General features: G+C 36.5%; 1 protein-coding gene across 1 annotated transcript in view; it reads right to left on the bottom strand.

Annotated features, from left to right (window-relative positions):
• The window catches only part of LOC149776034 (receptor-type tyrosine-protein phosphatase N2-like), a 520,769-nt gene that overhangs the window by 398,592 nt on the left and 105,241 nt on the right, over positions 1–16,936 (bottom strand). Inside the window, exon 2 of the mRNA XM_089941917.1 lies at positions 12,048–12,098. Within this exon, the coding sequence (XP_089798043.1) occupies positions 12,048–12,098 (51 nt within the window). The remainder of the gene's footprint in view (positions 1–12,047; positions 12,099–16,936) is intronic.

Here is a 16,936-nt window from a genome sequence, read left to right as displayed (position 1 = left end):
TGAATAAAAAATGTTGTGTTTTGAAAAAAATGCCTTTGTCGTTTGTTTGGCTATAAGAATGTTGATTCATGCTCTTTGACTTCTTACTATCCCTCTCATGACACTCATTGAATGTTGAGGCTCGAAAACCATGGAGGGATGTTTTCCTTCACGTCCGCGCTTTGACTTTAAGAACCGGGGTAGTTTCCAGTCTAACCATCCATTGTCGACTCATCCTCCTACGAAGATGTGCTCCAAACTAGCTAAGCTAAACGAAGCCTACGTGAATTTGCATAGGGTCAGACACAGTCTGATACCGAAGCCAGAAGAGAGAGAATGTGAGAATGTTAAAAGTCACTGAAGACCTGATAGAAGAGCTCTTCAGAGAAGAAGTGAACAGGGAGAAAGAAGAATGGACAGAGAAGTACAGACTTCAGAGACAGCAGCAACAGCAACAACAACAACAACAGCAGCAGCAGCAACCTGAACCTGACAGAGGCTTTGTCGATTGTCGTATCGACACCAAAGAGTTCTTCTTCTCTTTCCGAAGAAGCAGACCTATCGCCAGAAAGTCTATCCTCAGAGGACATCGCATTCTTAGAAACTAAAAGATTGCCATAGCAAACAAAAAAAACAGCCCTTTTCAGGGCTACCCCAATACTCTAGAAAAGAAATAACAATGAATTTGCCAATGTGTGTAGGTAGAGTAGTGTAAATATAAACACTAACTCTTTTTTTATAGTGTGAGGGTATGTGTTAGTGTATAGGATTGTGTGTTTGTAAGTGCTCACGTACGTTGGTATGGATAGTAGATTAAGATCATGTCTTTTTTTTGGTGTTTGAGGTGTGGGGAGAGTAGATTTGGGGTTTGATTACTTTGCGTATGTGGATAGTATATTGAAGTGATTAATGAAAATTTTTTTAGAATAGTGATGGGCAGTATAAAAAAAGTGAGTGAGTGTTTCTTTTAGGTCCACGCGTTGTTTTTTTTGGTCATGATCTAGGTAAGATCAATTTTATGTTTTTAGGGGGGATGTTTTGAAACTCGCTGGGCAGTCTAGCAACCCTTGTTGATTGATCAACACCAGAATCAACACCAGACTAGCGAAACTGTTGGAACTTCATGTGCATCTGGAATATGCCAGGCGCCTGTTGAACGAACTGGCCGCGGAGGCCATTGTCGAAGAGGGAAGAATGAGAGAGGAGGAGGAAAGAAGAAACAAAGAAGAGGAGGAGAGAAGATACAAAGAAGAGGTGGAGAGATACAAAGAAGAGGAGGAGGAGAGAAGAAACAAAGAGGAGGAGGAAAAGGAGAGAAGAAGAAGAAATTTCAGAATCCCAGAGACAGAAAATTGGGATTCTGAAGCTATTTATCCTGCCTCTGCTCTCTCCCCAAAAAAAGTAAAAAGCAACTGGGGAACAAGATGTGTATGTGGCGCCAGGCCTGGAAGGTGCCACCATTAACCAGGTGTCCATGAAGTTCCAAAAAAACAGCCCTTTTCTGGGCTACCCAATACTCTAGAAAAGAAATAACCATCAACTTGCCAATGTGTGTAGGTAGAGTAGTGTGAATATAAACACTGACTCTTTATTCATAGTGTGAGTGTATGTGTTTGTGTTTGTGTTCGTGTTTGTAACTGATCACGCAAGTTTGTGTGAATAGTAGATTATGGGTTTCTTTATTGTTTCTTAGCGTATGTGGAGAGTATAGTTTGGGTTTTATTATATGAAATGAGAAAGTAGGGGGATGTTTTCCTTCACGTCCGCGCGTTGTTTGGTCATGATCTAGGTAAGATCAATTTTATGTTTTTACGGGGGATGTTTTCCTTCACATACGCGCTTTCACTATAAGAACCCACAAAGTTTAATGTTCGAACCATTCTACGGAATAATAAAAACGAAGATGGTGGTTGCAAGTGATTTGTTCAACAACCTGATAGATATATACAATTGGATAATGGATGGTATCTATGTAGTGGAGAGACTAGAAAAAGAATGGAAGATAGCAGAGTATCTGGACTACGCTAAATGCCTAAACGTAGCAAAAGAAGTGATAGCAGAAATGATAGAAGAGGAGGAAAAGAGATTGAGAGGTATGATAAATCCCATCTATGTCAGAGTGGGAAGCCTAAAGGTAGCATTTGACAATGCAAGCAAAGTCAGGTGCTTTCTTGAAAATATGTCACATGGGACAGAGTACTCTTTTGTGGAGAGAGGTCAGGACAGACTGAGGAAAAGAGAGGAGTTGATGAGAAAAGTGATGGAGGTAGAGGTAAAGAAGATTAAAGAGAGATGGAATAAAGAAAGAAAAGAAGAAGAAAATAGAAAGAGAAAAGAAAGCTTTGAGAAACTGAACAATAACTGGATACGAATACAGGAGAAATTCCGAGCTATGGGTCACCCGGACTGGATGCCTGAATCAGAAATAAAGAAGAAGACAGGAATAATGGCAAAAGTTAGAAGATGGCTACAGAAGTGGAGGAAATAAAAAAAGAAGATAATGATGAAACCAAAGGCCCTTTTCAGGGCCACCCACATTTTTCGAAAAGAGAATGACTTTCCATTGCCTACCCCTTTTTAAAAAAAAAATTTTAAAAAAAAAAAAAATCCCATGTTCAATTTCTCTTGACACTATACAGTCCCACCCTGTTTAAATTCCTTTGACGCTATACAGTCCCTATTCCCATGTTCAATTCCCTTGACGTTCAACAGTCCCACGATTTTTTCTCCATATTAATTTCCCTTGACGCTATATGTTCCCACGATTTTTCTCCATGTTAAATTTCTCTTGACGCTATATGTTCCCAGGGGGTGTTTTTAATGCTAAGTCCCATTGACGCTCTAGTATCCCCATATACTACTTCTGTATAATGACCTTTATGTATGGTTTCTTTCTGGCATATTTGGCCACATTCTGCACAATGGCCTTTATGTACACCTCTCCCTTGATAACTTGCACACACAGGGGTCGCAAAACATAGACCGCACTATAAACAAGGGCACGAGTTACCGAGGGACCTCCCAAAAATCTGCTAAACAAAAGACATCCAGAGAACTGCAGGTTGGGAGTGGGTGGGGAACTGAGCTGTTTAATGACTCAATCCTCATTTTATAATCACGTCAAGAATAATTGTCAATAAAGCACTTTTTCTGATAAAGTTGTTTGTTGTTCTTTATAAATCACATTTATTTTCAAAATGTCCAACATCTGCAAGACTGATAATATGATTCCAACTGGTTTCAACAACCAACATCTTACGCAAAAAGATTCGTGTAATACGTCATGTCTTTTTGTTGATCAGTCTGGTTCCCGGAGGGATGTTTAATAATTTGTCCCAAACAAGAAACCTACAAAGCAGGGAACCAGACTAACTGTTGATACACTACCAAACTAGATTCCTTTTTATCAAAAAAACCTCAACATTCTGTGACACAATCATCTGCGTCGAAACTCAATTTATGAAATGTTCAATTAGTAAAATACTGATGCTGTGATTCCATTGCAAGTAACAGTGAAATCTCTTATCATCCTTGAGAATATCTCTACGTGCGAATTCAGGAATTCTCTGAAACTCATTTTCACCACAATGGTCAATATCTGTGAAACAAAGCTCTTTATTTTAAAAGTACTGATTTTGCTTGGTTTTCTTGCTCTCTTTAATCACAGTTTTGATTTAGTATGGTAATTTAAGGTAGTTTACTTGATTACGTACACAATAACATTTATAACAGTGTTAGATTGATCAACTGAAATGAATTACCTGACATATGACTGGAGCCGCTGGTTTTTAAGCATGTAGGATTTGTATGCCTTTTAACTTTTTTGTTCATTCCACCTCCTTTATTTGATTCAAAAGATGTAATTAACATGATAATAGAAAAGGAGGCCACTTTTCATTTAGTGCAACAATACAACAAAAGCTTCCACTAGTCCAATATCAAAACATGGTCAAGACTTAATAAGGTTCTCAGAGAAATGCTTGCAGACATAGCTGTTACGGTAGACAGACACATTTTACGTTTAATTACAAGAGGACACATTGCATTTATGACGATTACACTTAAAAAGAACTAAAAGATAGAACTAGAACACAAATTTCAATTGATACAAAAATGTATTTAATTGGTATTTATTTATCCAAGTACTGCCTCCACTAGGTGTAAGTGACATTTTCATCGATCAAAATTTCCTTGAGTATCATTAATTACGGTGTACTAAGAATGTCATTGGAAAGAAAATGTATAAAAAATTACGACTTCTTTAATGTTGATATTTCATAATGTTGATTAAAATTTCCAGGTCCTATCTACCAATTTTGACAATAAAACGAGCGATACACCAGCTTCCGTTACCAATTTTGATCACAATTTTCTTCAAGTTAAACAAATAGGGATAAATGTTTTGGTATTTTCTGGTTTAAAAAATGTGATCCATGCCTGACCCCACGTTATAAGCGGGTTCATGCATTATCAGGGTGCGAGTTATCGAGGGAGTGGTGTACTGATCCTTTCTGGCATATTTGGTCACATTCTGTACAATAGCCTTTGAAAGGTTTTGTAAAGTTTTTTTTAAATGTAATAACAGTGAACATTTTCAACCATTGATCAGAATAATTTGTATATATTTGAAAAATTGTAGCATGCCAGCATGCTTTCTTAAAAATCTGGTCAAAGTCTTTAAAACATTAACCCCTAGCGATGAGTTAACGTGGCAGGAGGTAGTAGCCTACTGCCAAGCTCTGTAGCGTCATGGTCATGCAAGATTCACTAAAGTGGGTGGTATTATAGAAAGGTAGACAGATGTAGCTCTACGATGATACCAAATAATCTGGAATTTCTAGTTGCACTACAAAATACAGAGGGAAAAACCTCATTTTTTTGGACAAGATTTTTTCTACCCAAAATTGGCCCATGGTCAGGATCCGATTTTGTGTCCGGATTTCAGACTTTTTGGTCTCAGATCTGAGGCAAACCAGTATGAACTGCAAACAGACAGATGATCCTTTGCAAAAAGTAGGAAAAGATGGTCATTTGGAATAAAGACTGGTCTCGATACAAAAATAATGGGTCCGTTTAGCAACAAAAAAAACGAAAAAGAACTCCAACTTTTACCCTTCTGCTCATGCGTGAGCCAAATAGCCAATGAAAAACGATGTTTCTAACACAACAAGGCAGTATGTTATTGAAAGATCACCTGGGATTTGGTGTTTTTGGATCTATTCAGAAATAGCTTTCAAAATGTGTTTCCTACTCGAATTTCAGGCGAAAATGACAAAAACCTCCAGGGTTAATGTGTTATTGAAGTTTTGAGAAATACTTATTTGATGCTATTTTCTTTTATTTTAGAAATGGTGGCCATACCTGAAGAAGGATAAATATCTTTTTAGAAAACATGAAATGGTTTTAAGCCAGAATATCCCCTAATAAATTAAGTTGAAAATGGCCCAGTGGTTTCTCAGAAAATGAAAATGGCAAATGTTGACGGATGCATGATCGATAATGCACGAGGGATCTACCATAACCTCACTTGGTCTTAGCAAAGTAAGCTAAAATCATATAGGAATACACAAATGAAGATTGGTGCACATTACAGGGAGTCAACTTTCAACAATGCGAATCCTTCTCCAACTTTACAAAACCACTGCTTTTATATGCTGCTTCGATTTCTTCACAGAACAGAATCAAATTACAAAGAAAATTATACAGACACATTCTGTACAATAACATTCAAGCCTTTGTAGATAAAAGCTAATCTGAGAGGCATTAAGGCTGTATGTGGATTCAAAATAGCTTTACATTTAAGAATGAGAGCAAAAACATCTTAAAAAAGAATGAAAACTCCTCTCCAGCAAATCAAAAATCAAAGATGTTCTCTGCAGAAAAGGAAATTGCTAATTAAAAAGTAAAGTTGGAGAAAATTCCTGCCCATCCATTGATCATCTGAAGAAGCAAATTACCATAGCTTCTCATTACAAGACCCAAGGATACTATAAAAACCCCATGATGCCAATTCTAATGCCACCTAAATTAGCCCACCTTTGACAGTTGTCATGGTGTTTAACTACAAGTAATTAGATGGTACAACTTTGCTTGTGGCTTGCCTTATTTAACGCCATTTTTGCAAGATGTGAGCTAAAACCTCAGGAGTGCCTGTTGATTAGGGCACTGGTATCCTACTGTTTTTCTCCCAATATGTAAGGAACATTGATTGAAACAGGAGTTTCTGGTACCAGCTTATATATATTACGCACAAAGTTAGCTATTAAAAAGATATCAGGACGAAACTAACTGAATGAGTTATCAGACCATACAATTACAAGCAAAAAGTATAAAAAAATTATATGTGCTCTACACTGCATGGACTTAACTTATGCTCCTAAGATGAGTCTATACACTGCACTACTATACTTATGGTCCTAAGATGAGCTCTACACTGCACTACACTTATGGTCCTAAGATGAGCTCTACACTGCACTACACTTATGGTCCTAAGATGAGTCTATACACTGCACTACTACACTTATGGTCCTAAGATGAGCTCTACACTGCACTACACTTATGGTCCTAAGATGAGCTCTACACTGCACTACACTTATGGTCCTAAGATGAGTCTATACACTGCACTACTACACTTATGGTCCTAAGATGAGCTCTACACTGCACTACACTTATGGTCCTAAGATGAGCTCTACACTGCACTACACTTATGGTCCTAAGATGAGCTCTACACTGCACTACACTTATGGTCCTAAGATGAGCTCTACACTGCACTACACTTATGCTCCTAAGATGAGTCTATACACTGCACTACACTTATGGTCCTAAGATGAGCTCTACACTGCACTACACTTATGCTCCTAACTATACAGAACTCCAAGTCATACAGACCAACAAAAATGACTTGTCCATTTAACCTTTAAGGGAAAATCTTACCTACCTGGTTTACATTGATAAAACAATGTGTACTATATATATACTCAGGAACAACTTCAAACTGTACTGACCTAGATCAGCATTGCATAATGTGCCAACAGATCTGGGTTAATGCATATTATTAGAAATAATTAATACAAGAACCAAAACAGACCCTGATTTGATGATGCATTATGATACAGTAGATCTGTGTCTATGTTGTATGTAGTTGGACCCAGCTTGTAAGCAAGTACATACAGTACTGTGAATGAAGTTTGAATAAGAAAGAATCCTCTCATTTTAATTGGCTTAAACACTATAGCTTTTTTCTTCAGAATAGCAGGACCTAATAAATACTCTAATGAATGAACAAATGGACTGGTCATTCTATTAGGCCTATAATTTTACTGTAACAGGGTTCATGACACAAATTAAAAAAAGATTCCAGACAATTTCCATATCATTTCCAGAGCCCCCTTTTAAAAAAAAATTCTAGACCACCTGAATCTGTGGACTAAAACTTCTCCAGTGCAAAAGAGAAGTCACACTGCCAGTTTCTGACAAAGATGGTTGTAATGAAAATTTAAAACTTTTTCTAGACATTTGAGACAATTTACAATTTTTCAAGACCTGTAAAAGCAATTTTCAAATTTTAGACCTTTTCAAGAATTCCAGATCAATGCTAGAACCCTGCTTAATATAGTGTACATGAACAATATTCCTAGTGTACATGATTAAATTTGGTCTAATTAACAATACTCCTAGTGTACGTGATTCAATTTTGCCTAATTAACAATATTCCTAGTGTGCATGATTCAGTTTGGTCTAATTAACAATATTCCTAGTGTACATGATTAAATTTGGTCTAATTAACAATATTCCTAGTATACATGATTCAATTTGGTCTAATTAACAATATTCTTAGTGTACATGATTCAGTTTGGTCTAATATACAGTATTCCTAGTGTACATGATTCAATTTGGTCTAATTAACAATGTTCTTAGTGTACATGATTTAAGTTGGTCTAATTAACAATGTTCTTAGTGTACATGATTCAATTTGGTCTAATTAACAATATTCCTAGTGTACATGATGAAATTTGGTCTAATTAACAATATTCCTACTTCCTGCCATATCTATTCAGTGCAAAGCTAATCATGCACATAAAGAGGCTCAAGCATTTGTTAATCTGAAATTTAATGCAACTCTTCCATTTTACATGGATAATAAAATAGTTAATTGTATTTTTGAAAAGATTTACAAATTTGCTAAAAAAATCTGAGCATGCAAATGCAAATAAGCTGAGATCCAGTGAAGCTGATTAAACTGTGTATGGGGAAAAAAGACTTGTCACTGTAATCCAAAAGAATAATTCTATTTCCTCTGATGATGAACTTAAACATCTGGGCTTAAAAAGAGGTGCTTCTGCCCAAGTGCTAACTATCAAGTTGGATGAAAACTGAATCTCATAAATTTCATTTATTGAGCTGAAACAAGTAAATTACAGTGGCAGTTCCCGTGACATTCACCTTTCACCACTTAGGATCAAAAACAGTTGAGAGCAGCCACTGCCCAAGTGCAATCTAGCTAAGTGTTAAGAAAATCGGCTAATAGAAACTTGAATTCACATGCAGAAAGGAAAATTACATTTTCAACAGCAGTGACATGTTCCTGCCTCTACTCATGGGTAAGCCATAAATGAGATTTGAAGAAAAAAACAACCACCTTGTCCATACATGCAAACCTACCACATGGGGGGTCTCCCAAAACTAATGGTGTCTCCTATCCCTCCCATCACTGATGGAAATCTTCCATGTAAGCAAAATTATCATTGAAATTTTTTTCCTTTTTCTTTTTTCCTTCTCATTTTGGTTCCATCATAGAATATTTATGGCAATGCTGCATTTGACTATTTAACTGGCTTAAGCAGGCAAGACAACGTAATTCCTAACTTCACCCTTTTGATCAAGCCACTAGTGTCCGATGTCTAATTTGCTTGAACTTTGTTGAGATGGATTATACTATGTGTCAGCAGAAATAATTCCAAAAGGATTAAAGATATAGCTTTGTTACTAAAGACATCAGTTAGCATAAAACAATAAACATTACGTCGATTCTCTCCACAAGGTATGTTCTGCTGAAGTTGATTAGAGTCTATATGATCAAAAGTAATTTTGGACAATATTGTCTCCCAATGCCAAAAAAACCGAAATCCAAGCAACCCAAAAAAATCACATGAAATTCAATCATTGATAGAAACAGGAATTTCAGTGGCTGCAATCAAGTTCAATGGGGCATGGATACAAATTCTTCATATAAAGCTGATTTTAAAATCTGTGATGTTGGTAAAAATGACATCATGTTTCATGTCCAAATCATAAATGCAAATTATTAACCACAACAACAAACAGGCCATCATTGAAATCCATGTTTTTTGGAATCTTCACCAAAAGTGGATAAAGTTACATGTGCTGAGACACCATTTGCCAACCTCACAGCCAAACATAATATCCTTTTTCTGGTTGTTGTTGTTGTTGTTGTAGGGTTTAATGCCATTTTTCAGCACACGATAGGCTATACATGGCAGCCAGTATTAATGGTGGAGGAAGAACCCCGGAAAGAACCACCGACCCACGAGAAGCTACTGGCTCCTGTTTCTGGTAGCTGATCATTAGTCAGACCTACTCAAAATGATTTTCCTGGATTTGGAAAACACACAAAATTTCTCATGCAAACAAACAAAAGCTACTCGCACAGTGACTATTTTATTTCATGAGAAATAATAATAATAATAATATTAATATTAATAAAAATAATAATGAATTAATAAATGATATATACTCACTGTCGTGAGTGACCATCTGTGAAATGCGACCAGAGACCACGATTTTTACAAAAAATATGCGTTCAACACTACCATGAATGACCACATAGGAAAAACTTACATAAACAGGGGAGGTCTTTGTCTTCGTCTGTAATACTGGCAATTTATATTCTTTTTCTCTACCTGACTGTCACGATTAAAGCTTTGTGATAATAATGATGACCGCAAATTCAGCTCAAGTTACAAAGGGTGTGATGGCATAATGTACGAGTCTGTGCTTGATGTTGAGAATCTTACTGACATTAAAACATTAAACCCTGACAGTACCAATCTTGGGCAGTGCTGGTAGACAGTCAGCAATCTGAATCCACCCACAGACAGGAAATAAATTAAGCTTCTTGGTAGAGTCAGTGGAGTTGTGCAAATATTGTCACATTCCAATACAGACATTGAGAGGATGTTTTCCATTCCAAGGAAAAATTCAGGCTGACTCCAGAGGAAATCTGAATCCAGCAACAGTACATCATCTCATACCTGTTAAGATCAACAATAATGAGGATTGCCACCAATATAATCCAGCCAATCATCATATAAGGAGACTATGGCTGCCACCAATATAATCCAGCCAATCATCATATAAGGAGACTATGGCTGCCACCAATATAATCCAGCCAATCATCATATAAGGAGACTATGGCTGCCACCAATGTAATCCAGCCAATCATCATATAAGGAGACTATGGCTGCCACCAATATAATCCAGCCAATCATCATATAAGGAGACTATGGCTGCCACCAATATAATCCAGCCAATCATCATATAAGGAGACTATGGCTGCCACCAATATAATCCAGCCAATCATCATATAAGGAGACTATGGCTGCCACCAATGTAATCCAGCCAATCATCATATAAGGAGACTATGGCTGCCACCAATGTAATCCAGCCAATCATCATATAAGGAGACTATGGCTGCCACCAATGTAATCCAGCCAATCATCATATAAGGAGACTATGGCTGCCACCAATGTAATCCAGCCAATCATCATATAAGGAGACTATGGCTGCCACCAATGTAATCCAGCCAATCATCATATAAGGAGACTATGGCTGCCACCAATATAATCCAGCCAATCATCATATAAGGAGACTATGGCTGCCACCAATATAATCCAGCCAATCATCATATAAGGAGACTATGGCTGCCACCAATGTAATCCAGCCAATCATCATATAAGTAGACTATGGATGTCAGCAAGTTACTTTGACAGGACTGATTTGATGAGATGATGTGAATACTTTAAATACTGAAAACTATACATGTGTTCATTAGTTTTAATTTCTGTCCATTTGCATGCTAAAATTTGGTCAATGAAAATCCTCCCTCACTTGAGTCAAAATTCCTGACAAAAAGCTTGGAAATCTCCTGCCCTGCCCTGTCTTTTTTGTCACTTGTCTGTGAATGGAAGTATACAAAGACAGATAAATATTACCATCACCATATCTTCACCATGCCCCCAATGAAGGTGCATTAGGATGAAAACCTATTGGCACTAAAACTAATATTTTCAACTAAAACATTTTGTTTGCAATATAAGCAAAACCTAACACTCCATACTAAAACCTCAGAAAACCTAAATCCCTAAATATAAGCAAAACCTAACACTCCACACTAAAACCTCAGGAAACCTAAATCCCTAAATATAAGTAAAACCTAACACTCCACACTAAAACCTCAGGAACCTAAATCCCTAAATATAAGCAAAACCTAACACTCCACACCAAAACCTCAGGAAACCTAAATCCCTAAATATAAGCAAAACCTAACACTCCACACTAAAACCTCAGGAAACCTAAATCCCTAAATATAAGCAAAACCTAACACTCCACACTAAAACCTCAGGAAACCTAAATCCCTAAAATTGAAACATTTATCTTACTTCCAACTTTTCGTTTTAAAATAAAAATATCACAGTAAGCCAAAACTCCTCTCAAAATTAAAATTTTACTTTTGTCCCAGTGGCTTTTCATCAGGAAAGGTTACCATATACATTAATGACAACATGTGCAGAAAGATAAGGAACATAGGCTGTCTAAGGGAAACAACTCCTAAAAAATAATTTGCACAATTTCTAATCTAGCAATAATTATCTCCCATGTCACAGAAATGTGCGAATTGGTATTCGAGTCAATTCATGTATGCAAAATATACTTCACAGAATATGGTGACTGTGTTACAGAACACCTGAACTTTAATCTTTAAAATTTGAATTTAAAAATTCATATGTATAAATTAGTGATGAACAAATGAAAATATTCACAAAACTTACCATCTTTGCATTCTTCATCAAAGTTACAGAGAGACCCAGAGAATGAACATCCTGAAAAATAAAAATTATAAAAACATTTATTCTGTGTTCTGTCCTCAACCTGCTTTGTCTCCTAATACAAAGCACAGAGAAAATGAAACATTTATTATAAACCATACATGCCTCTTTCAAGGAGACGACCACAACTTGGCTTGGTTTCGCTTGGTTTGTCATTTTTTGGCACAACAACACTTGTAAGGTTAAATCATGATAAGGCATGTTCCGTGAACTTTAAAGCGAAACAAAGCGCCTTTCCCAAGGACATATCATAGTAGATGTTCAAGGCACATGTGATGATGGAAATCAATTCTTTTAGTCAATTACCCAATTAAATTATGAGACAAAATATCAAGATATGTTTTTTCAAAGTTACACCATGCTCTGCAATCTGGTCCCAATATTTACGATTCCAGTGTATTTCTAGTTTATAAAAAATATAATTTATTGTTAATTATAAGTATTTTTGGGGAAAAGATTCTCCTTTACAAAATGGTTCTGGACACTGGTGACACAAAGTTAATTCTATAGCATCTTATGATTTCATTTCATCCTCTTGAAATTATGCTTAATCTTTCAAAACGATACCTCATTCGATTTAAGGTTTATGTTTCATCTTAAAATTTATCACAAGCTCCCTAACCTTTTAGGACCCCCTGCCATTACTTGTTAGAAATGACATTCGAAAGAATATTTTTACCAAAAGTGTGAATTCTGCAGGATATAATGGTTATTTGCCTCAGGAAATGTGACTGAATATATAGTCTCAAACAGACAAAATGAACTCTACAAGCTCACATAACACTCATGGATTTTTACATAAACCTAAGTTTTAAGACTTGTAGAAGTATGAATAGCTATATATAAATATATATATATAATCAATGGTATTGTCATTTAAAGCCAGGCATTTTCCCCCAAAATATCAATGTGATGAGTGATGACCATATATTTGTGAAAATGAATCCGAAGAACATTTAAAAGAAATAAAACGTGACAAAAAAAGAAAATACAACATACTTGATTAATCTACTGGAAAATGAGCCATATTTGGTTCTCGATTTGCTGATGCTTCACCATTAATATTATTCTTCCCAAAACATTCAGTGGTTTCCTCACAAAATAATTCAGTTAGAAATTATTTTCTCTTTCAAAAAACTATATGACATTAATCAAGTTGGGGTGGGTAAACTAATTTTAATTATGTAATACTTACCCATCACTACTGCATAGCTTTCAAGGTTTCACATCAAAATACATCCTCTCTTAGAGTGGAGAATTGTTAATAAGACATGGTCCTTTCATGCATGTTGCATGCCCATGCACATAACAGTCATCATTTTTTCACAGATGACAAAATTACAACAGGACATCAGAGTGAGATTGGATTAGGACATTCAGCAAAAGTGATGGGTAAGTAATGCAGAATTAAAATAAGTTTAACCCCTCCCCCAAAAAATCTTAATAACAGCAATATCTTAACTAACTCAACGGCATAGCTGAACATGTCAATTACATGGCTAGGCTGATGTGTTAAAATGATTAAGAACTGACAAAAATGGAATGCACCCACCATTTTTGGGAGAGATCCACTTTATAGAATGTCAGTGACCCTCTGGGTTACATGTGCCACAACTATTAGTTGAGAATAAATACCTTTGCTTTGTTGTACTAACAAACAGAGGTAGAAGAAAGTAGTATGGGATCGCTAAAATGATGCCTTCATGGCATCCTCCAAGGAAAAATAATTAAGATAGGTCCTCAAGGCAGTGATGGCTTGAAATACATGGGCTTGTAGTGTCATAAAAGAAAGGCCTCTTTCAGTAAGGGACTGAGAACCTCTTTTGATTGTGGAGACCATCCAAAGTGAAACAGTGGAAGCTGAAATATCAATGGAGCCAAAGAAAGGAAGTAAAAGACATTTCTTAACCTTCGTTTTCCATACTGAGGCAAACATAGTGCCCTAAGTGGGTATAAAAGCCCTAAGTGGGTATAAAAGCCCTAAGTGGGTATAAAAACCTATCTTGCTCAAACACATCTGAGATTCAGCTGAGACTGGGGATCACTATAGGTAATGGAGCTATGGAAGGTAACTACTTTTTTGCTAAAATGGTTCTGACTTTTAGTAAAATTTGTGGTAGAAGTTAGAATACTAGGAAGGCAAACAGGTGATCTCACTGAATGCTCTCTGGACTGAAGAAACATAAACAGAAAGTTTGTTGTCAAGCCTGCTTGCAAGCATGTATACCAGAGGCTCCCCGCCCCCACCAGGGTCCATCTATCTATCTGTCCATTAAGAGAAGAGACCATTCCATGTTTTCTCTGTTATGGAAAGATTCCAGGAATATCGTGAACTCAGCTGGTAGGTTTTTTTTTAGATGACCTAGTGGAAGACTTCACACATTGTTACATAGATGATTAAATTTATATTTATTTTAATTTTAATGTTTGTTTGTTAGCTTTATATTTTTTTTAATATATTACATGCTATTATAATAAAATCTTGCTTACGTGATTTGAAAATATTTGCCAGAAAATAGTTTGACCATAATACTTAAAGCTGACCTAGTTCCCAACCTTAATTCAAAATTAGTAACAGCTACATGAACAAGTTCTTTTTTTATTCATTTTTAATGTGGGAATAATAAGAGTGAGAACAAAGCTGTGTTGGATATGTGACCCTCGACTTGTAAATAGTTTTTAGTAAAGTAAACAACTTTTATTCTCGGAGTAAAATGATTGGTTTTGATCAAGATCACACTGGCGCTACATGTTTTTTATATGTAAACATGATCACGTAATCCTGTATTTTGCAATTAGTAATTTCCAAAATTGTACATTACTTAGTTTTAATATTGATGTTTAGAGAGAGATCTCATAGTCTGGGCTTAAAAACACTTGATGTCAAGTCATTTCCTTCTGTTGTAGCCAGTTTTCGAGTTATATGTTAATTTTTCTTCCGATTATTTGGATTCTAAAAGATTAATTTGTTTCTCTGGGAATACTTTTGTGCTCATAGAGAATTCTTGAACAAAGACATTTCTTACAATTTTTATTCAGATTTCAAATACGAGATTATTTCTTGTGCTTCTACAAGGAACTGTAGACAACAACGCTGAACAGGATACAGAAAATGTCATTGCCTTCCATCACGGATTCTTCGTCGGGACTTGAACATGAATTCATTAGAACATTTTATTATTAGGACTTCTAACATTTTATTTGTGGATTATTCTTGGATTATTTTTGGATATGATTCTTGAAAGCCTAAGTTCTTATTTTTTCATTTTTACGGTATTTTTCCAGGGAAATAAATTATTTGTTATATTTTTCAAAGCTTGTTGTTTTCACTCTTTCTTGTGTTACTGTTTATTTGAGCCTAAACACGTAACATAAGAACATGTAGAAGGGGCTTGTGTGCCTCCTTTATGCTGGAGAGATGCTATGATGGACACACTGTCTCAAGAAACATCAACCCCTTACTCTGATGATACACCTTTGCAAAGCTACAAATACAGCTTTCATTCCTAGACTGTTGACAGGGAGGTGCGACTATTTGTCCTGAATTCATTGACCTTGGAGAATTATGCCTTCCACCTCTAAATAAGCATCCCCAACCATAATTTGATGTGTCAGCAAACAAATAGGATTGGGGGTTGGGTGCATGGATGAGGACCACAGTTGGAAATCTGTCCCAATTTATTAACCAGTGCAAAGGTTGATGAATATAGAAGAAACAGAGCTGACAGAGATCTGAGTGGTCTCTCCCTTCCAACCTAGAGTGGTCTTCCCCTACCAACCTAGAGGATAGGTAAAAGACCAGAGTTGCTTTGGCCCAATGACAGAACACATCCTGGCAGATGGAATCATTGGTAATCAGAGGTATGCTACTCCTACTCACATAACTTGGATGGAGACTCTAGGTGTGGGAGCGATTACAAACATCAAAGTTGAAAAACTTCCTGATCTAAGCAAAACCAGAGGCATTTGCGATGTTAAGGAAATATCAAATAGGTTCCCTGAAAATCAATCGATACCATCCAATATGACAGACAAATTGCATTCTAGACTGAGAAGGTGGTCTCCATCTTGAACGGTTCCTCCAGAAGAAACATGTTTAAACATAAGAGACCAATTATGAAACAAAACTTCCCACTTTTCTTGGAGAAGATGAAGACTTGGGAATAGAATGTGGTAGACTGATCATTCAGGACCCTCTGGACTGCACCTTTCTTCAAAATGGTATGCACCACTTCCCTTAATTTCACCAGATTACACTGGTGAAAGATCATGCAAGTCCTTGACAGAGGTGAATATGGGCTCCAAGTATCCTAGAAGTTAAAGTGGGAAGATGAGGCCACCTTTCTTTTCTATGCCACATGATAAGGAGGTGATGGTAATACATGATCTGCAGCGTCACCTCTGCTCTGGGCCCAGAGTCCAGCAGCCCATGGAAGCATAAAGGACCAATTACATGTACCTCGAGGTAAAGGGCCCCACATTCTGTAAGGATTAATTTGAATAATAGGCATGGGGGGAGAGGATACTGACCTAATCCCCTTCCCTTGTCTGAACCCAATGGGAAGACTCCCAATCCTGCACACTGTGTGACAGCAGAATGAGGAAAAATGGGGAGCTTGGTCCAATCCTTATTCCCATACCATGAGGCCTTTAATTGGTGAAAGATCAGTAACCAATACAAAATCACCAGTACAATTTCACCCAGATGAACTGATCAGTGATTAGTTAACACAAACTGATCAGTCACATAAATGAACTTACCAGTGAATGGTCATTGCCTGGTCACACATCGCTGACCTGTCAAATCCCATTGATATGACAGAGCCTAGTTG

This window comes from Sinohyriopsis cumingii, chromosome 18 (genome assembly GCF_028554795.1).
Source record: "Sinohyriopsis cumingii isolate HCF-2022 chromosome 18, ASM2855479v2, whole genome shotgun sequence".
In the NCBI taxonomy this organism is placed as follows: domain Eukaryota; kingdom Metazoa; phylum Mollusca; class Bivalvia; order Unionida; family Unionidae; genus Sinohyriopsis; species Sinohyriopsis cumingii.
This window is presented reverse-complemented; position numbering and strand designations above follow the sequence as displayed.